The sequence below is a fragment of the Erpetoichthys calabaricus genome, chromosome 7 (genome assembly GCF_900747795.2).
Source record: "Erpetoichthys calabaricus chromosome 7, fErpCal1.3, whole genome shotgun sequence".
NCBI classification, from domain to species: Eukaryota; Metazoa; Chordata; class Cladistia; order Polypteriformes; family Polypteridae; genus Erpetoichthys; species Erpetoichthys calabaricus.
Genome location: NC_041400.2, coordinates 196825909 through 196849120, shown reverse-complemented (window position 1 = coordinate 196849120; position 23212 = coordinate 196825909). Strand labels below are relative to the sequence as shown.

The 23212-nt window shown below is 44.5% G+C and overlaps 1 protein-coding gene across 2 annotated transcripts in view; it reads left to right on the top strand.

The window, feature by feature from the left end:
* pigg (phosphatidylinositol glycan anchor biosynthesis class G) overlaps positions 1-23212 on the top strand; it is a 1234979-nt gene that overhangs the window by 181852 nt on the left and 1029915 nt on the right. For both annotated transcript variants that reach the window (XM_051929903.1, XM_028805895.2), the window contains exons 7-8: positions 1029-1246; positions 12594-12875. In XM_051929903.1, coding sequence (XP_051785863.1) covers positions 1029-1246; positions 12594-12875 — 500 coding nt within the window. The remainder of the gene's footprint in view (positions 1-1028; positions 1247-12593; positions 12876-23212) is intronic.

Sequence of the window (23212 nt, the reverse complement as noted above, 5' to 3'; positions counted from 1 at the left end):
AGGATCAGGACCTCGAGTTTCACATCTGATCTGAAGGACGCCACCATTTTTACAGCACTGTGCCCGCGACACTGCACTGAAACATTAGGACCCACATTCAGACCCCAGGGCAAGCGCCCCCTGCTGGCATCACCAACACCTCTTCCTGCACATGCCCAAACTTTTCCTAGATGGTGTAAAAAAGGAAAGGTTTGGGGGTCCACCTCGTATGTTGGTAACAACTCCTCAAAAACGAGAGGACTAAAGAGTCGTCACAATTGACTGAGTCCAAGACGAGGCTGACTGGGGAAGGCAAGTGGCTGGAAGGAAGAGGAGGGCCAGACGGGGAACAGGCGGACGTGAGGTCAGTAGGAGGGCGTGGTCTGGAGGCGGAACCTGGGTGGGGTTTAGGTGGTCTTTCCTTCTGGTGAAAAGACAGTAGTGCACTTGGCCAGCCGCTGGCCCCGCCGTTTAACCTTTTCAGCCCATTGACTGCCTCCCATTCACACATTTGTGACAGTGGTCACCCAAACCAAGTACTGGCCGGGCCCAACATGCTTAGCTTCAGGTGGATGACCCGTTCTGAACCACAGATGGTATGGCTGCTGACCTAACAGTATGCCACCATCAAGGATTTGAACTTAACATGTGCCCATTCAAATAGCCAATGTGATGATCCGAAATGAAGAGTGGCACTTTACAACACACATTACAGCCAAAACATCCTGAAACAAAGCAGATTCTCTTGGTCCCACCACTTCCAGTCAGGTGTTGCCCGCTGCTGCCCAGCTTTTACACACGAAGGTGAGGTGGAGACCCAGGATCTCTCCCAGTGTTAGGACATGGGCTGTTTGTTGGAAGCACTAGCGGCTCAGGCAGAAAGCCCACAAAGTTGGGATTGTAAACCCCTGGAGCACCTCCTGGTGGCGCCCTCGGGACCCAACAGTACTCTGGGAGTGCAGTTCCCAGCATGCCCTGTGGGTGTCCAAATGGGTACAGTAGCCAGTCCCATTCTCACCCTGTGGTTTGTCCTCCTCTCGTTCCTGCAGATGTCGGCTTTGAGCAATTCAGAGTTGCCGAAAAGTCCCACGGAAACTGGGTGAAGCTTTACCTCGAGGGGAATACGTCGGAGGTCCTTAACAACATGGGCAAGAAAGTCATCCGGCAGTACCTGGATGCTCTGAAGTCCATGAGCTCCTCCTTGAGCAAGCAGTTGGGAAAGTATGACCTTTACTCCATGATGGTGGGCACCGTCATCGTCTTTGAGGTGAGGATTTTTGTATCGGGGCTCACAGTGCCAAGTCAGTGGGTTGGAAAAAGGGGCATAGGGGAGGGCAAGCCTGACCGGATGAAGTGAACCAACAGTTCAACGTGTAGTACAATTGGACCTGGCAGGTCAGTCTCGTGGTCTGCGTTGTTCATTTTTCAGTGCAGAGCATTATGGGATACTTAGCATTACTGACGACACACCAGTATTACACTGAGCCTTTCTGTGTAACTGAGAGAAGCCATTTTTCAGAAGTCCACCTGAACTTGTCTGCTCTTCTATTGACTTCAAGCCGCCGCTTCATTTCTATTAAAGCCTCTCCTGCACATCCCATGTAAGGGAAGTTCTTTTGCAGAGGCAGTTCTTTATGCCAGTCCTCCATCTTGAATGGCGCACTGGGCAGCTTTCCCAGGAGGATCACAAACCCAGGGAATGAAATGAGCAGATGCCGTTATGTGAAAAGCGTTTGTATCCCATGCAGCGGGGTCTCGGCTCCTTCTTCACGGCTTCTTCATCTTCTTAAACCTCTTTTGATACTCACAGCTGCCTCTTAACAAATTACACAAGCACATTTTTCTTTGACATTTTGCAAAATTGCCTGCCTTGGCACCCGACTTGGCACTGGCAGCAGTCACACTGCAGCTTTTTCATTTAATGATTGCCACTATGAGATTAACCCGATTCCGTTACTCTGTATGAAAGCTCTTGGATGGCCTCAGGTAGAGATGCTAAACTAAGATGGAAAAGTCGGCCTGTCAGGGGGCACACACTTAACTCCCCGGCCCACCTGAACAGCATGTGCCACAGAATGCAGCAGGAATCCTCCCACACCGCATACAGTTGGAATTTAACTGGGCGTCTAACTAGGATTCCATCGTTGGATGGGCATTTGGATATGCAGGGGGGACATCTTAGTGTCATAATAAGCAAAAATGAAATTCTTACTGGAGTTTCATGGTGTATCTACGCCCACTGCCCCCTTGATGAGGCCTGCTGCCCCCTAGTGGGTCATGTCCTTCCAAAGTGGCACTCAGATTTGTTTTGCATTCAAAGTGTTGGAGATTTTTGGGGGGGGTCTGTGTGACCCTAAATGAGTCCACCTGTCTGTGCGCCTCTTGTAAAGTATGGTGTCTGTCTAAAGTCACTTGGGAAGGTTTTTGGTAAAGAAAGGCGCTAAAAACATTGAAGTGAGTTTGTGTTGATGAATGAGGTTTTCACACAAGTTCTGACTGAAGAGTCCCAGTCATTTCTGTGTTCTCGGGCTGGCATGGGGCCACCTTCACTGTCTAGGGGTCATGTGACCTCATGCCAGCAGGTCCAGTGCCCATGACCTTCCTTAAACAACATTGGCATCTGCCAGATTGGCATCCTCAGGTGAAAATGTTATGTTTCCATCTGTGGCTTTCCTGACTTTGTATTCGCAGTGTAGGAGACTTTGGGGGGTCTGTGTGACCCTAAATCAGTCAGCCTGCCTGTACTTCTGCAGTAAAGTAGGGCGAGTGTGTGATGTAAACCCTTCTCATATCTATCTATCTATCTATCTATCTATCTATCTATCTATCTATCTATCTATCTATCTATCTATCTATCTTATATAGTGCCTTTCATGTCTATCTATCTATCTATCTATCTATCTATCTATCTATCTATCTATCTATCTATCTTATATAGTGCCTTTCATGTCTATCTATCTATCTATCTATCTATCTATCTATCTATCTATCTATCTATCTATCTTATATAGTGCCTTTCATGTCTATCTATCTATCTATCTATCTATCTATCTATCTATCTATCTTATATAGTGCCTTTCATGTCTATCTATCTATCTATCTATCTATCTATCTATCTATCTTATATAGTGCCTTTCATGTCTGTCTATCTAGATAGATAGATAGATAGATAGACATGAAAGGCACTATATAAGATAGATAGATAGATATCTATCTATCTATCTATCTATCTATCTTATATAGTGCCTTTCATGTCTATCTATCTATCTATCTTATATAGTGCCTTTCATGTCTGTCTGTCTGTCTATCTATCTATCTATCTATCTATCTTATATAGTGCCTTTCATGTCTCTATCTATCTATCTATCTATCTATCTATCTATCTATCTTATATAGTGCCTTTCATGTCTATCTATCTATCTATCTATCTATCTATCTATCTATCTATCTTATATAGTGCCTTTCATATCTATCTATCTATCTATCTATCTATCTATCTATCTTATATAGTGCCTTTCATGTCTGTCTGTCTGTCTATCTATCTATCTATCTTATATAGTGCCTTTCATGTCTATCTATCTATCTATCTATCTCTTTTATAGTGCCTTTCATGTCTATCTATCTATCTATCTATCTATCTATCTATCTATCTATCTATCTATCTATCTATTTATCTATCTTATATAGTGCCTTTCATATCTATCTATCTATCTATCTATCTATCTATCTATCTATCTATCTATCTTATATAGTGCCTTTCATGTCTGTCTGTCTATCTATCTATCTATCTATCTTGGGATTAATAAAGTATCTATCTATCTATCTATCTTATATAGTGCCTTTCATGTCTATCTATCTATCTATCTATCTATCTATCTATCTATCTATCTATCTATCTATCTATCTATCTATCTATCTATCTATCTATCTATCATATAGCACCTTCAGTATAAAGGACTCTTTTTATCCTAAAGCCCCTACATATCCAGTATCTTCTCTGATGCCATTCATGCCATTCTCAGTTCTGCTTCACGTAGCTCCGCTTAAGCACTAAAAGCAGGAACCAGCCCAGGACAGGGTGCCAGTCCATCACAGAGCCCACTGGCACACACCCCCCATCCAGTCGCCTGCAGTAAGTGACATGAGTCTCAGTTGGCACATTCACTCAACCCCAGATTCTCTGTAATGGATTCTTACTTTTTTGTTTGTGCTGCTCACCGCAGGGCCTGAGGTTTCACTCTCTGGGGTGCGCCTGTCAGGGTCGAGTTTAAGGCTGTCAAGCATCCATCTTTGGTCTTCTGCTGTGACACGCTGCTGACAGATCGACTTGTCCTTGAATGTGCCTTTGCTTCTCATATTTATTTACTCCTTGCTGCTCCTTGGGTATTTACCTATAAATAGATGTCAAATTAAAATGGAGATTGTATAAGTGTTTTCTATTATTTCAAGTACTTCTCTGTGACCACAGCATACATTAGAGCAGTGCTGTTGAGAAGAGGCCATTCAGCAAAACAAGCTTGCCAGTCGTATTCAACAAAATTCTCCACAAAAATCAAGTCGGGATTTGAAGGCCTCTAAAGTCCTGCTGTCAATTATGCTACTTGGTCACGTATCCCATGTGTCTGTGCTGCTTGGCATGAAGGAAAACTTCCTAACATTTGTGTGAAATCTGCCCTTAATGAGCTTCCAACTGTGCCCATGTGTTCTTCTGGAAAAATGTTTTTCAAAGTAGCAGCCGAGATCCACCATCCTGTCATGTCATGTGAAACACTTTCAGTCACATCGGCTCTTGGGCTCAGTTTCTCTGCGTCTCCTTCAATCTCTCCTCATTGAAGCTCATGGAAGGAGCCGTGAAACACTGGAGTGGACCAGTGACGTCACAGCTGTGGCGCGGAGTTTTTGGGAGAGCTCAGAAATCAATGTGGCAGTTGGAGGATGGCAGTCTGTACAGCACATGGCATGACTCGTGGTGCCACATTGATTCTTGGGATTTTGAGTTTTGTTCTTCTGGCTGTTTTTATGGTGTTTGATCCTTAAATGGCTGCTGAAGACTGAATCACATCAACGTGGAGAGAGGAACAGTAAAGTCGGGCAAACTGAGAGATGTTTGTAGTTCGGCAACAAATTCAGACCTCATCCTCCATCAAGCTATATATATAAAGAGAGAAAGAGAGAGAGACTATCATATCTGTCAGTTATATAGTGCCTTTCACATCTATCTATCTATCTATCTATCTATCTTTCATATAGTGCCTTTCTATCACGCCACTTCCAGTCCCGATGACGTCATTTCCAGTTTCGGCCATTAAAGCCCCCATCTTTGCATAACTGGACTTGAATCTGAACACAGCTCGACACCTGATACCCATTTTGATGCCAGGGCATATTATTCGGCTGGCTGCCCCAAACCTTGTTGATGTCTCGTGTCAATTCTTATCAAACTGTCTTGAAGTCCTAGAATGGCTTGATGATGACGTGGAGATCTATCAAGACCCTGTAGCGGCCACACCAGGATTCCCTGTTCCTCTTTTTTTTTTAAGGATTTTGGTGATGAGTTTGGGGGGTCGTCAAGTTGGGACCCGTCAGACTCCACTGTGATGGGACTCCAGGATGGATGAAAAGCTGCCTGGCAGTTTTGTTCAACTTGTTTGCCCCAAACCTCCTTGGAGTGTCCACTGTGCTTGACGGTGGTCTGCTCATATTTTTCCATGAGCTCTTCTCCATCACTTTAATGGACCTTCTGCTGGAGCCAATCAATTTCAAACTGAATTTTTCCGATCAGAGCACCTGCTTCCATGTTCCTGCACTCCTGTCTTTGAGTTTTTGTTTGCCGTTTGGCTTTATTTCATTCTTCAGAAGAATGGCTTTTTGGTCACAATTCTTCCATGAAGGCCTCTTCTGATAGGACATCTCCAGACCCCCTATGGGTGTCCCAGTGGCGTCTGTGAGTTCCTTGCTGATTGCAGTGCTGGACGTCTTTAGATATTTGATGTTTTTTTCTTGAGTGTCTCTGCTTTGCCCGTTTGGTTTGTTCTTCTGCAGAAGACCTCGATGATGCAGGATGAGCACCTCGTGTCTTGTCGTCGTTCTCACATCTGCCTGACCTCCTCCCTTCAGTCTGCCCAGTTTTATTCCCTCATTTCTGTTCCAACCTCTGCCTGATGTCACTGATGGTCCGCACCTTCATCGAGCAGCTCCCCCTGGCAGCCCCCCATTGTACCCCAACAGGGCTCTCCCAAAATCCAACTCCCACAAAGCTCTGCTGGAATCCGTGGAGCCACAGCACACCTCTGCACACCTACTCCCCCCCGTCCCGGCCAGACAAGGACCACGGCCGTCTGTCACAATGTCTAAGACGAACGTTTTTGTGGTACTGTGTGTGCCCTCGGCTGGCCGCCCCCTCATTTATTTGACCTTGTCCCCGTTTTACCCCAGGGTGCTTCCAAGGCGGCGGTTGGGTCGGTGTGAGGATGAGCTGGAGGCCCACTGTGGTGATTTGTGACTTGACTTAATACGTGGGGCGAGTCTTGTCGAGGAGCTGCAGTGCCAGGATGCCATCCAGCTCTGGTTGGTATAATTGAGCGATGCCATCTCGTCTCATTTTTTTTTCCCCACTCCATTGTACTTCGGTACTTTTTTTTTTTTTTGATTTCTTATGCATATGAAATGAGCCGAGCGGCAACTGAAATCCGAGAGAAGTGTCAAAACAGCTAAATAACTGATTGTCTAATTATATTGATGACTTTAAAATGACAACCAAGTAATTAATTTCATAGAATCCGAATATCCTTGGTGCCTGTTGTTTTGCCATCCATAATTACAGATTAGAAATGGAAAATCTCAACACCCGTCGGCTTTCTTTCTGTTTTTTTTTTTTTTTTGTGATCTCCAGCGTCCCATACGACTTCCAAGGCTGGCCGACGGTGTTATGTGTTCACATTACAACGTACAAAGGAAAGAATTAATTAGACACGAGAAGTTTAGAGCCACGGCAGCACATGCTGTTGAAGGAAGGATCAAAGGCAGCATTGGGGAGATTTAGGGAAAGCAACGCTGCGCGTCGAGGGGGTGCCAGGGGGGGCCGCGCAAACAGAAAAGTGAAACGAAACACGCGCATTAGGCCAGCCTGCATGATAACTGCTGTGCAATTTATTTTACCAGCTGTGGAAATATTTGAAGGTTATTAAAAAAAAAATTTTTTTTTTAATTTCAAAATTTAAATTACTTTTTGATGATTGGATTTATTTTTCGGGTTATTATTTAAAGTTGGAAAGATAAATAGGAAACAGAAACAGAAATCTTGGGGGGCACACAGACCTGGCAGAGGGGAGTGGCCTGAGAGAGATGGAGAGGCACATAAGGGGAGGAGTCTGGGTGAGAGAGAGACAGAGACAATGTCCGAGGGGGTGGAGCCAGAAAGAAAGAGACTTCTATGGGACGGAGCCTGAAAGAGCAAGATGTAGAGAGGCACACACACAGAGTCAGAAGGGGCGGACCTTGGAGAGGGGGAATAGAGATAGGGTATGAGAAAGTGAGAGATGCTGTCTGTAGGGGTGGAGCCTGAGAGAGAGAGAGAAATTGTCGTAAGGGGCGGAGCTGGAGGAGGAGGAGGAGAGAGGGAGCAAGAGAGAGAGAGATGCTGTCTGTAGGGGTGGAGCCTGAGAAAGAGAGAGAAATTGTCATAAGGGGTGGAGCTGGAGGAGGAGAGAAAGAGAGAGAGAGATGCTGTCTGTAGGGTATTGCCTAAGAGATAGCCAAAGAGACATGGTGAAGGGGCGGGGCTTAAAAGAAAAAGAAGCAATGTCAGAAGGTGTGGAGCCTGAGAGAGCAGGAGACACCGTCAGTTAGGCTGGAGTGTTAGAAAGTGAGGGAGAGATGCTGTCACATGGCGGTGTTTCTGAGAGAGTTAGTGAGTGACAGATGATGGCACCCTTAAAGTGCAGCTTTTACGATCCTCACTCCTCTAATCCATTGGCCTGAGTATGGGGGGGTCTGAAAAGCAAGAGTCCTCCTTATGAGAAGGACTTAGTGGACTCGATTCTATCAACTTCCAGACAGTGTTCAGAAGTCATTAAGAAGGCTCACAGAATGTCAGGTTATATAGCGCCTTGATGTGTAGAGTACAAGTCACAGGAGGTTCTGCTCAACCTTTATAACACACTGGTGAGGCCTCATCTGGGGTCCTGGGTGGAGTTTTGGTCTCCAGGCTACAAAAAGGACATAGCAGCACTAGAGAAGGTCCAGAGAAGAACGACTAGGGCTGATTCCAGGATCACAGGGGATGAGTTATGAGGAAAGATTAAAAGAGCTGAGCCTTCACACTTTAAGTAAAAGAAGATTAAGAGGAGACCTGATTGAAGTGTTTAAAATGATGAAGGGAATTAGTGCAGTGGATCGAGACTGTGACTTTAAAATGAGGTCATCAAGAACACGGGGACACAGTTGGAAACTTGTGAAGGGGAAATTTCACACAAACATTAGGAAGTTTTTCTTCACACAGAGAATCACAGACACTTGAAATAATTGCCAAGTAGTGTGGTAGACAACAGGACTTTAGGTACCTTTTAAACTTGATGTTTTTTTAAAAGAACATAGTGGATAGGACTGGCAAGCTTTGTTGGGCTGAATGGCCCGTTCTCATCCAGATTGTTCTAATGTTCTAATGTATGTGGCTGCCAGCAGTTCTCAGGAAAGATCCTGGTTGGATCAGCTCATTGAGTTGTGGAATGTGAGTGCAGATGGCGCTGCCTTTGACCACCAAGTGAGTGGCAGGAGACAGAGCCAGTGGTGTGAATGTGTGAAGAGTTGACACAACAAAGAAAAGATCATTGAAAGAAGGAACTGTAGAAGACTGGAGTGGACCGGTGATGTCACGGGTGTTTTTTTTGAGCTTTTGGGAGAGTTCACACCTCGAGAATCAACGTGGTAGTTTGAGGATGGACGACCATGCATGACGTACCCCATGCTGCTCCCACGTTGATCCTTGAGATTTTGAGTTTTGTTCTTCTGGCTGTTTTTGTGACTTTTGTTCCGTGCAGGGCCTCAGAATGCCACCTCCTCCCTCAGCCTCTATATAGTGCCATACATAGACAGACAGACAGATTATCTATCTATCTATCTATCTATCTATCTATCTATCTATCTATCTATCTATTATATAGTGCCTTTCATATCTATCTATCTATCTATCTATCTATCTATCTATCTATCTATCTATCTATCTATCTATCTATCTATCAATCATATAGCGCCTTTCACATCTGTCTGCCTGTCTGTCGTGTAGTATTGACATGACACTATTTTGTATAACAACAGATGATGCACAATGGCTGACCCTGCCCTCTGACCCCCATAGGTCATGCGTAAAGACATTTTCCCCTCGGGGGTTAACACAGTGTACCAAATATTAAATCCCAAATCCCGCTGTCCGTCCGCTCCTTCAGTCTTTCCTCACTGATTGCTCTCCATGGTCCTTAATCAGCTTGATTTCTCTCCTCTGGACTTTCTTGAATGCTGTTGTGTATTTTACTTCATTTTATTTTTTTATATATGTAGGCCAAGACCACCCTGACCAGTGCGTTGTATAGTTGGGTGGGCCCTCACTTGGCTTGTACTCCACATGTGTTGCCTGTTGGTCTTCTTGGTTGCATGTCAGTTGGTCATATAAGTTGAAATGCCCCTGCTCTGTGCACACGCGACTCCACCACCACATCTAAAGCTGCTTTCAGTGCTCCAAAGAAAACATTCATTAAGATTTTGTTCAAATAAAAAGGTCATTTGTAATTCCGTTAATGAACTGTTTTTCAGACTTGCAGACCATAGTTAAAGCCCCCTTAATCACTCAGACTTGGAGCCATGGGTCCTGTCTGGGCTTATTTCAGTTGAATTAGTGACATCAGTGACAAACTGTGACAGCACCTGAGACCCTGGGGCACCAGCCTGTTGTGCGTAATCAGGGCCTTTCAGTCAGGGTCGCCTACCAATTTGCTTCAAACGTATCACAGGTAACACGTTAAAACGTTCATTAGCAAGTCGTTAACAGACATTAACGGAGTATTAGTTCATGTACACTCAAAGAGGCGTGAATGTCATTAAATAACAATTCATGTGCTGATAACACTTTGTAATGACTTTCATTAGTAAATCATTGACAGGCCTTATAGAATGCTTCTGTACATCTTTAGAAATGTTTATTTATTAGTTGTGATTTTTTTTTTGTTACAAAACCTAAACTATTATTTTATTCTTTTCATTCCTGGCATGGAGTTTAAAGCCACCTCTGGACCCTCCTCCTTATTTATTATAATTTGGTGCCCTCAAATAATAAATGAGGTTCAAAATACTACTTGAGCCAGAGCTGCCTGGAAATCAGCCTCACCCCAGGCAACCCAAACCTAAAAAGGGAGGCTTCAAGGGCCTGCACAGGCCCAAAACGCACAAAAATGCCATTCAAAGGAAAGAATTACTGTAAACCTCTGGATTGATGACACAAAGGCAAATGAAAAGTATTTATAAATAACAATGTATATATATATATATAATATATATATATATACACACACACAAGGAGAACAGAGAGAAAAGACAAAAAGGCTAACAAAAAACAGTCCGTAATCCAAAATCAAGAAAAATGAATGACCAGGAAACACAATCCAACAACAAACTTTGTAGATGACGACACTCCAGATTCTTTCAATGGATTTCTGAGGGGCTCATCTGGTCAATCGGAAATATAAAAATGGGTTGGGGGGGTGCCCTGTGCAGTTGCCTCAGTTCCTGAGTGCTCTACTCGCAGAAAGCAAGGAGCAAAGGCAACCAACATCAAGACTAAATAATCAATAAGAATTGTAATTTCAACAACAATGATAAGAAAACATATTCATAAAAATAACATAACATCAATACAAAGATAATAAACTTAAAGCTGAAACCTAACAACCCTGATGTAACACCAGCCTGGGGTTTGAAGCCAACTCCACCACCTGAACACCACCTGGACCAGGCCAGGCCTCACCTCAGGCAAACCAGCCCCAAACTACAAAGGCAGGCTTCAAGGCCTGCACAGGCCCAAAGTACACATTCAAGGGAAAGAATTACCGTACACCTCTTGTAAATGAAAAAAACTTTTATAAATGAAGAATTTGTTTATAGAAACAAAAGAATAGCAAACAATGAGAAATGGCAAAATAGGGTTTGGTCTGTCATCCATAGTCAAGAAGGCCAATGACTCGAAAAAACAAATCCAACTGCCGTAATCACGGATAATGACACCCCAGACTCTCTCAACAAAACTCTGAGGGTCTCATCTTCTCATACCTGAAATATACTAATAAAAAGGCTGGGCTGGTCATTCCACAGTGATGTCAGAGAAGCCCCACCTCCTGGAGCTCCACCCACAGAAATCACTGAGAAAAGGCAAACACCATAAAGACTGAATAATAAGTAAACGTAGAAATATTAACAAAAAATATGAAAAGTCATTCAAAAGTGAGACAAGCCCTGGAATTGGTTTAAAGCCACGTCTGGACTCTCCCTGTTTTTGGGATTTCCATCAGTCACTGGCCTGCTTAAAAACAGGCCTCACCTCAGGCAACCTGGCCTTAAACTAAAAAGCAGGCTTCATGGTCTGCACAGGCCCACAATGCTCTTTAAGGGAAGGAATTACTGTAAACCTCTGGCTTGGGAGGACAAATATTTGTAAATGAAGAATGTATTTATATAAACCAAAGGAGAACAAACACAGTTAAAGGGCAAAAAAAAAAAAAAGCTGTCAGGAAGCGGTTTGTCTGAAAGGGCTAACAGAAATCTGTCTGAAATGTAGAAATCCAACCATCCGACTCCCAGACATTGATACTCCTGGTGCTCCCAGTGAACCTCTGAGGTACTCGGATTCTGTGTCTAAAATATATAAAGGCTGGGGGGCGGTCCTTCCATGGTGATGTGATGGTGGCCCCGCCTCCTAGGTCTCCACCTACAGAAAACAAGGAGCAAACATCAATACCTGATACATGCATACTAGACCATAAATGTTGAAGAATTAACAAAAGCAACTGAAAAATAATTCAAAATGAATGAAAAGTAAAACTAAGTTAAGCCACTTTTGGACCCTGACCCTCATGTGACCCCAGCCTGGGGTATTAAACTCACCCACTTGATAGCTAAAGGAGCTGGAGGCCAGGAGGAAGTGAGTGGAGTGTTTGGTGCCGAACTATAGTGGGCAAGTGGGTGACCCACCCCGCCCCACCTGGTCTGCAGGGTTCAAGATCTGGCCTGGGGACCCAGCAGGCTTGTTGTTTTCTATTTATTTGGCCTCGGACCCCTCAGGCTCCATTTTTCCTACCATTTTGCCTCAACAGTTTCTGTGCCCCAAACCACCCACCCCCTTTAGCTTGGTGGTCACAGCCCGGCCCACCCTGAGCTGATCTCTTATTCTCCTTCTGTTTTGAACTCGTGACAGCAGCCCAGTAATCTGCTTGTCCATCCCAAAAATGTGAAGATTACGGAAGGCGTGGAGTTTCTTCGAAGCTGGCACCTCCATGGGTTTGTTTGTCCCCCTCATGTAGTGTGACGGTGGTGTGTTGACAGTGGTCTCTGTTCTTCTCTCTTCTCTCCAGGTCCTCTTCCTCCTGCTGCTCGGCATGGCAGACGCTTTGAGGAGCAACGCTGAGCTCGACCTCCCCCTGTCCTCCTCGCTCTGCTCGCTGCCTTCATACCTGCTGTGCCTGCTCTTCTCGGCCGTCCACGTCCTCGTGTGCACGTCGACCGAGAGCTCCTGCTATTTCTGCAGCCTCTCCTGGGCCCTGGCGTTCGCTGTGATCTTCTTCGTCACGGCTCTGCTCTGCGTGATACTGTCCATCATGGCCAGGAAGTTCTCCTGGGAGAAGCCTCAGAGTAAGGTGAGCGTCCAAGGTGACAACATCAGAAATTGTTTTTCCTCCGCTGTCCACTGTCAGCCCAGTCGTCTCTGGGTAATTGCAAAATGCTCTCTGATGGAAGCTTTTCCAAGCAGCTGGACGTGCTGATTATTCCAGCCTTTGAGATCAATTAGGAGCCGAATTTGTAAAGTCGCTGAAATAAATAAACAAATGGAGTGCGTCCAGCTTGTGGGGTCTCCATTAATCCAAACCTGGCACCTCCATTACACGTGTCAGTCTGCGCGCTTTGGTGCAATGGAGTCGTTACGTGAGAAGGACCAAATCCTCACTGGGTAGAAACGGCGAGAGTGTGTGTGTGTGTGTGTGTGTGTGGACGCCAACCTGCTGTGCCAGTGGAGAGTGGGGGGCACGGAATTAGAAAACTGAAACGGCAAAAATGTCAAAGACTCAGCTGTGCCGGTGGGGCATCAGTGCCTGGCATTGCGTGTGGGTAACCAGAAATCAAGACATGAGATAAAAAGTCAAATTTCAAGAAAACCCAAACTTAATGTGGCGCCTTGCAAGTGAAGCCAAACTACAGCACATGTCACATCTATCTATCTATTATATAGTGCCTTTCACTCCATCTATCTATCTAGATAGATAGATAGATAGATAGATAGATAGATAGATAGATAGATAGATAGATAGATAGATAGATAGATAGATAGATAGATAGATAGATAGATAGATAGATAGATACTTTATTAATCCCAATGGGAAATTCACATTCTTCAGCAGCAGCATACTGATACAATAAATAATATTAAATTAAATCTATCTATCTATCTATCTATCTATCTATCTATCTATCTATCTATCTATCTATCTATCTATCTATCATATAGTGCCTTTCACATCTATCTATATCTATCTATCATATAGTGCCTTTCACATCTATCTATATCTATCTATCATATAGTGCCTTTCACATCTATCTATCTATCTATTTATTATATAGTGCCTTTCATATCTATCTGTCTATTATATAGCACCTTTCACATCTATCTATCTATCTATCTATCTATCTATCTATCTATCTATCTATCTATCTATCTATCTATCTATCATATAGTGCCTTTCACATCTCTATCTATCTATCATATAGTGCCTTTCACATCTATCTATCTATCTATCTATCTATCTATCTATCTATCTATCATATAGTGCCTTTCACATCTCTATCTATCATATAGTGCCTTTCACATCTATCTATCTATCTATCACTATGATATAGTGCCTTTCACGTCTGTGCAGTGGTGACCGTCTGTCACTATTTGTCACAGTTCTGCTCTACTCTCTTCTCGTCTCTTCTGTTGTGTTCTGCTCTAATGTTGTATTTTCTTTTCTCCTACTCTATTTTATTTTATTTTATTCTGCCCTATTCTAATTTTTTCTACTCTTTTGCTGTGTGTTGGCACACTATGAGTGTGAATATGGGGAGGGTAATGTACGAGTGGACCTCATGATGGCCTGCCCGCCTGTCCAGCACTGTTTTCTGCCTGGTCCCCAGTGCCATCGTGGACCCTAAGTCCCCTGCAGCGGGTTTCTGAATGTTATTGTGTTTTTTGGGCTCCATGTGAATATGGATGTGTATGACTGAGCCATATGATGGACTGGCACCTTGCTTGGCGCTGGTTCCTGCTTTGTGCCCAGCGTTGCAGTGATAGGCTGTGACCTCCTTGCCCTGCCCTGCTCCCTAAATTGGACTAATCGAGTTTCGTGTTTGTAAATCAAGCGAGAGAAGCCAGCGGGTGACGTCCAGAGTAATTCCGGCCTTTTCCATTACTCCAGCTAATGAAGACGACATTTCAAGTACGGATTGTGAAACTTTGTCTTGAAGTTTAAAAAGCTATTAACGACTAAAGTCTGCTTGGTTAAGTGGCTTTCATAGGTCTAATTTTTAGAGTGCTGACACTCGAAACGTTGCGATCGATACCCACATGGCATGTTTGGGCTAATGATAATGGAGGTGTTTATAAGCACAATTGATTTAGCTGCTGCCACAGTACTGTAGTAATGCCACGTGTTGGACTTGCCGTTCATAATTACCGTAGGGGAGTGGACGGTGTGCCACACGGGGCCTGGGCAGGACTGGTCACATGGACCTCTTCACCTCAGTCAGTCCATACAAGGCAGCAGGCTATCAGAATGCCGGGAACGCAGCCCACTGGGGTCAATGAAGAGAGACGGCGGCACAAATGACAAGCGTCGACACGGTGGAGAGAGCAGCTCAGTCATTGAATGGCACACAAAATTAATAAAAAACAGACAGCGGGGCCCCCTAGTGGATAAGGGGTCGATGTGTAAAATGTAAGGTTGGCAGTCCATGATCCCGATGATCCAAAGTTCATGTTAGGAGAACTTTGAAATGTCTGACAGCACCGGGCAATGCCGATCACAAAGGTGCTATGGGATGGCGGGGTATTGGGGTGGCATTGACTTGATAACATTTATTGGTTGATGGTCAGTGTGGCCCCCTAGTGGTTACTGCACCAGCATTAGAACTTCATGTGTGTCTACTGTGGACTGCAGGGGGCACTCCTGAGCTGATCACAAACCCAGGAGCCCATACCGGGAATGACAACATGCAGTGAAAGGGGTGGGGGGGAGGGGAGCGACCAACGTCCCACCGCCCAGAGCCCACCTCAACACTAGCAGGCCCTGGCCACTCAGTGCCCAACAGTGACACTGGCGCACCCTCCAGCTCCCTGTCCTCCTGAAAATATGAAAATAAATCCCTAAAACTCACCAAAATGTCCTCTTTGAGTTTTGATAACAGAAAACACGCCTTCTGTGTTGTGTGTTCGTGACAACCGAAGGGATCTGGATAGAATCGTTTTATCGCCTATTCCGCGTACCTTGGTAAGAATACGTTTCTATTCGCTTGTGTGTGGTCTGACATTAATACGAAACTAAATCGAAATAAAACCCACCGCAAGGCGCGACAAGTTTACTGAGATTTGGTATTTTGAGAGGAAAGGTGAAAGGTTATTGATGAGGAAGACGAGCGCTGGGCTCAGCTGGTGACATGTACAAGTTATTTTACAAAGCATATGTAAACGCAGGATACGGATCAATACTCGACAGCTGTCTTGGCTCGAAAAACTTGACGTATTCAGTAAGTTTTAAGGCTCGTTTTCCGGCCCTACCCGTGTCCCGCTAGCTTCAGTGTAAGAAAATGCTGGACTTTGAAACACAATCTCATGTGCCAAGTGTACGTACAGCGTACCACGTCGGTGAGGAAATAACTTGGACTTGAAAAACGCCAAAGTTATCCTTCAACGACGTTCTGCCCTCGTGCGAGGAGAGGGCCAGAAGACGAAACGCCTCGAAACCTTAATGACGGAAAAGCCTCATCGTTAACTAGAAGTCCGAGTCCGAGGGGAAGTTCGGAAAACCATAAATTTGAGATGGGAATGCGCACAAAGTTTGACAGTTGTTTGTGCCCAAATCACGGATACGGAATGAATCTTTACGCCGTATGACATTCGAAACAACGTTTTGTGGCACCTGAGAGTAGAGGCCTGGTAACCCAATTGGCGCCGCCCGATTGCAAAATAAAGACATGTTGTGGCACCATTAATGAATTAAATCATAATATCCAGTGTAACAGATAGAGGGCGCTATTGCTCCCTTGAACCCTTGTTCGAGATGCCAGACACCAGATAAAAGTCCAATATGACTTTATTTTATAATAATTATGTGCACCAAGCACTCTCCACTCCACTATACTCATGAATACACAATAATAAATCAATAATCACAAATCCTCCTCTCCCAGACGCGTTGCCACCCTTCCACCCAGCTCAGCTCATTGTTCTGGTCTCCCAGAGTCCTTTATATAGTCCATGACCCGGAAGCGTTTCTCTCTTCTGTCCATGTGACCGTGAACACTTCCGGGTCGCATAAAAAGCTCCTTTCTTCAACCTGGAAGCACGTCGTTCCTTCTGCTCATGTGGCCAGGACGTACTTCCAGGTTATAGGGCACGTAGCAGTCTGAGAGCCTCCCCACAGCGGCTCCCGGTGGCCCCCATGGTATCCAGCAGGGCTGCGCATACAAATTACGAGGTCCATAAGGCCCTACTGGAATTCGGGGAACCTCCATGCTGTTGGGAGAGTTCCACCTGGTGGCCTGGAGGTGTTGGCCGGGATATATGGCCGGCAATCCCTCACACCAGGAAACGTTCCTAGGCAAGGATGCCACGCAGAAAGCGTAACCCACATTCCCACAAATGTTTTTGTTCTAAAACAAAGAATACAAATAATAAACACAAGCATATAATAATAGAAATTGTAACAAAGGCGCTCTAATGGCGCCTGACACCAGAGGCACGTATAAAAACAAATAAACTTTTATTTCTCTACCCCGTGACCCACAGGCACAACACAGTCCCACAAGTAACACACAAGCACACCACCACTCCTCCTCCAAGCTTCGTCCTCCTCCTCCTCCTCCTCCTGACTCTGACCATTGAGAGCTGGCTGCTGGGCCCTTTTATAGGGTGTGGCGAATACGCTGCCCATAAGGGCTCAGGAGTCCCAGCTGCAGCACCCCTGGGTGGCGCCTATGGGACCCAACAGGGCTGCACCCAACTCCAATTCCCATGGAGCCCTGCAGGAAACCAAGGCACCGCTCCAACCCAGGGGGGCTGCCATCTAGTGTCCCGGGGGAAGTATTGCACAGTCCATAGCTGCTCCCCCTGAATATATAGCGAAGGGGCGTCCCAGTCGGGCATGGACCTGGGCCGTCAGCCACAAAATATAAAATTCAAAAAGGAAATAAAACAAAGATTTGAACCCCAGCCAGGGGAAGAAACCCTGAATGAAACATAACAAGTAAGACTTTCCTTGTACTCTGTACACGTGACAATCAGGACCCCTTAAACCGTCACTAGATTATATGTGAGTGTGTGATTATGACTGTGACGCGGACCATTAACAAGCAGCTGCTCAAACCACTCAGAGTTTAGCGGGCGAGTAGACATTTTCTGAAGTTGTCAGTTTCCACGTCTCTGTGGATAATAAAATCCCCCATCAGCACTACGTCATCCTAGGGGTGACCCTTATAGCAGTGCTACAGTTAATGGACTCCATTTCCCAGCCTGCCCCGAGGGTATTGCCCTGATTGGACATCTGCAAAGGGTGCAGGGGCTGCTGGTGACAAGAAGGGCAGGTGGGAACTTTAAAAGGGAGCCGGCTAAACAGCGAGGGGCAAGTTGTCTGTGTTTGTGTTCCTCCTGTTTGTCTCGCCTGCCATAACCTCCTGTGGAATATCATTCATACCCTGAATCGTTGAACCAGTGACGGTGTATGGACTGTGTGGTGCCTGCCTGTCGTGTGAGTCATGTTGGATTGGTCACCGTGCTTCATCGGAGGGAGCGCTCCCTAAATGTCATCACCCCTCACCGCAGTAGGACTGTTTATTACAGCTGTTCCTGGGATTGTCGTGTTTTACTTCGTTACTACTGCATTGGGAGCGTGTTAAGGACTTGGTCGTGAGTGTCTGTTGTGTGGTGTGTTAATATTTGTTATCGCCATCGGGGACTGGGACGGTTACCTGTTTATTGGTTGTTTAGATTTCCTTCTCATTCAATACGTTATTTATTTGATTTGCTGTTATTCAGTGTCTCTGTGTGTGAGGGGTGTGATTCGGACAAAGGCTGTCTGCGCTCCTGGGATCCACACCAAAAAAATAAAAATAATATATATATATATATAAAAAAAATACTTTTTTAAAAACCCGGCTTATACAGTGCATCCAGAAAGTATTCCCAGCGCTTCATCACTTTCTCCACATTTTGTTATGTTACAGCCTTATTCCATAATGGATTCAATTCATTTTTTTCCTCAGAATTCTACACACAACACCCCATAATGACAACGTGAAAAAAGTTTACTTGAGGTTTTTGCAAATTTATTAAAAATAAAAAAACTGAGAAATCCCATGTCCATAAGTATTCACAGCCTTTGCTCAATACTTTGTCGATGCCCCTTTGGCACCAATTCCAGCCTCAAGTCTTGTTGAATATGATGCCACAAGCTTGGCACACCTATCCTTGGCCAGTTTGGCCCATTCCTCTTTGCAGCACCTCTCAAGTTCCATCAGGTTGGATGGGAAGCGTCGGTGCACAGCCATTTTAAGATCTCTCCAGAGATGTTCAATCAGATTCAAGTCTGGGCTCTGGCTGGGCCACTCAAGGACATTCACAGAGTTGTCCTGAAGCCACTCCTTTGATATCTTGGCTGTGTGCTTAGGGTCGTTGTCCTGCTGAAAGATGAACCGTCGTCCCAGTCTGAGGTCAAGAGCGCTCTGGAGCAGGTTTTCATCCAGGATGTCTCTGTACATTGCTGCAGTCATCTTTCCCCTTTATCCTGACTAGTCTCCCAGTCCCCGCAGCATGATGCTGCCACCACCATGCTTCACTGTAGGGATGGTATTGGCCTGGTGATGAGCGGTGCCTGGTTTCCTCCAAACGTGACGCCTGACATTCACACCAAAGAGTTCAATCTTTGTCTCATCAGACCAGAGAATTTTCTTTCTCATGGTCTGAGAGTCCTTCAGGTGCCTCTTGGCAAACTCCAGATGGGCTGCCATGTGCCTTTTACTAAGGAGTGGCTTCCATCTGGCCACTCTACCATACAGGCCTGATTGGTGGATTGCTGCAGAGATGGTTGTCCTTCTGGAAGGTTCTCCTCTCTCCACAGAGGACCTCTGGAGCTCTGACAGAGTGACCATCGGGTTCTTGGTCACCTCCCTGACTAAGGCCCTTCTCCCCCGATCGCTCAGTTTAGATGGCCGGCCAGCTCTAGGAAGAGTCCTGGTGGTTTTGATCTTCTTCCACTTACGGATGATGGAGGCCACTGTGCTCTTTGGGACCTTCAAAGCAGCAGAAATTTTTCTGTAACCTTCCCCAGATTTGTGCCTCGAGACAATCCTGTCTCGGAGGTCTACAGACAATTCCTTTGACTTCATGCTTGGTTTGTGCTCTGACATGAACTGTCAACTGTGGGACCTTCTATAGACAGGTGTGTGCCTTTCCAAATCAGGTCCAGTCAACTGAATTGACCACAGGTGGACTCCAATGAAGCTGCAGAAACATCTCAAGGATGATCAGGGGAAGCAGGATGCAGCTGAGCTCGATTTGGAGCTTCATGGCAAAGGCTGTGAATACTTATGGACATGGGATTTCTCAGTTTTTTTATTTTTAATAAATTTGCAAAAACCTCAAGTAAACTTTTTTCACGTTGTCATTATGGGGTGTTGTGTGTAGAATTCAGAGGGAAAAAATGAATTTAATCCATTTTGGAATAAGGCTGTAACATAACAAAATGTGGACAAAGTGAGGCACTGTCAATACTTTCCAGATGCACTGTATTAAGTTAAAAAGTGTACTAAAAAGTAAAAAAGAAGCCTCTCATACATCACTCGTAAAATAAGAGGTGGGCGCTTTTGATAGATAGATAGATAGATAGATAGATAGATAGATAGATAGATAGATAGATAGATAGATAGATAGATAGATAGATAGATAGATAGATAGATAGATAGATAGATAGATAGATAGATAGATAGATAGATAGATAGATAGATAGATAGATAGATAGATAGATAGATAGATAGATAGATAGATACTTTATTAATCCCAATGGGAAATTCACATTCATCTTTTGCTAAGATTTTAAGAAGTGTTTTTTGAATGCTGATTGATGAAGAGTGCCCACCTTTTATTTTACAAGTGATGTATGAGAGGCTTCTTTTTTACTTTTTAGTACACTTTTTAACTTAATATTAAGTGTGATTTTTAAAAAGTATTTATATATATATATATATATTATTTTCAACTTTTTAGTCTTGGGTTTCATCCATCCATCAATCCATCCATCCATTTTCCAACACGCTGAATCCAAACACAGGGTCACGGGGGTCTGCTGGAGCCAATCCCAGCCAACACAGGGCACAAGGCAGGAAACAATCCCGGGCAGGGTGCCAACCCACCGCAGGACACACACAAACACACCAAGCACACACTAGGGCCAATTTAGAATCGGCAATCCACCTAACCTGCATGTCTTTGGACTGTGGGAGGAAACCGGAGCGCCCGGAGAAAACCCACGCAGACACGGGGAGAACATGCAAACTCCACGCAGGGAGGACCCGGGAAGCAAACCCAGGTCCCCAGATCACCCAACTGCGAGGCAGCAGCGCTACCCACTGCGCCACAATTTTGTAATCGATATTTTAACACTTGCTTTAATATTTCTCTCTGTTACTAGCGCCATCTATTGGTGAAATCCTGAACTATTCTTCATATGAGAATTTCATTTCTTAATTAGAATGGATTAATTGATCAATTAGTGAAACTGATTCCTGTATTGTCATCAGAAGTGAGTAAGCGTGCAAAATGTCAAGTCATTTGGACAACAGGAAGTGGGTTAAATATCAATTACAAGATTTGTACCAGACGACAAACAGGTGAAGTTAATATAAGCGTGGTAACAAATCACTATCCTGTTGATGAATCTGAGTGACTACAAATAGACGGGATTTTACGACCCCAATTCCAATTAAATGTTGGGCTGCTGTCTAAAATGTAAATACAACCAGAATGCAATGATTTCCAAATCTCATCAACTCATATTTCATTAACAATAGAACACAGAAGACATGTCACAGGTTGAAAGTGAGACATGTCACCATTTCATGAGAAGTATTTGTTCATTTTGAATTGGACGCCACAGCAACACGTCTCAAAAAAGTTGGGAGGAGGTGGGCAACAAAAACCTGGAAAAGTAGGTGGCACTAAAAAGAAACAGCTGGAGGGAAATTTTGCAACTAATTAGGTGAATTGGCAACAGGTCAGTAACATGACTGGGTATAAAAAGGGCATCTCAGAGTCTCTCAGATGTAAAGTTGGGCAGAGGGTCACCAATCTGCAAAAAATATTGGGGAACGATTTCAGAATAATGAAATTGCAAAGACTTGGAGTATCTCATCATCTACAGTGCAGAATATCATCAAAAGTTTCTGAGAATCTGGAGAAATCTCTGTTTTCAAGAGACAAGGCCGGGAAAAAAATCAATTTCTGTGATCTTCGGCCCTTCAGGCGACCCGACATTAAAAAACTGTCCTGGTTCTGTCATGGAGATGACTGCGTGGGCTCAGGAAGTCACTGTGTGTGAACAAAGCCATCCACAGAGGTGCGAGTTACAGCTCTGACATGTAAAGAAGAAGCCATAAGTGAATGAGATCACGAAACGGCGCCATCTTCTCGGGGCCAAAGTTCATTTCACATCAGAATTCATGAAGCCTTGCGAAAATATTCCAAATGCCCGGCCTTTTTAATTCTACTTGCGCCTTTTCATCATCACTGCGTTGTTTGCACACCGATAGCACCTTTGATTTAAACAATTAAAAAATGACAGTTAAAAGCCCACTTGTTTCGTGATACCGTGGTTTTTGTTTGAAACCGAACAGCGTCAGTTCGGGGGGAGCGTGAACATGACTGAGAGAATAAAACTAAAGAAATAATAAAAAATAAAAAAAAACGCTAACTTTACAGCGGCTGTTAAGACTCGAACTTGTGTGCGATTTTGTTTATTTGATTTTAATTCAGTTTTATTCTTGAAATAAAAAGCACCCTTGTTTCGTTGATTTGTTAGCAACTCCGATCACATGTAGGTTTTTATTATATCATTAGCTGTGTAAGGCCGTGCTGTAAAAACCCCGATTGAAATCGTCTGAAAATAAATTGAAATGCAGAATCTGTGATTTCGTTTTGCGGACGTGTTGGCCCCCCTTGTCTATTAGCGGTTAAGTGAGTTTCACTCTCCTTGGAGGTTTCGTTTTGCTGATGTTCTCGCCTCGCTTGTCTATCAGCGGTTAAGCGAGTTTGTCTTTCCTTGGCGGTCTCACTTTGGCGACAGAGTCATGCTGTAGCCTCGTCCTTCTTTGTTCTTCTGACTCGTTAACTTGGGGCCCCCTCGCCAGCTCTTTCACCTTCATGCTGTAGCCTCGCACTTCCGGGCCGGACAGACACACACACACACACTTCCACACATAGACGTTTATATATAAGATAAGTGACAATGACAGCAGCCCGCCACTAAAAGCTCCAAATGCAGGAAGGACCCGGGATCGAACCGGTCAACATCCTGATTACGAAGCGGCAGGTCTTACCGCAGCACCAGCCCAGCAAATCTCGGTGAGACCACCACGTTTCCAGTGTGAAAGACGCAAACACGCATGCAAACGACTTGACTTTGTATCGATTGACATCTGGGCTTTGGTTTTCACACATTAACGGTGACATGTACGT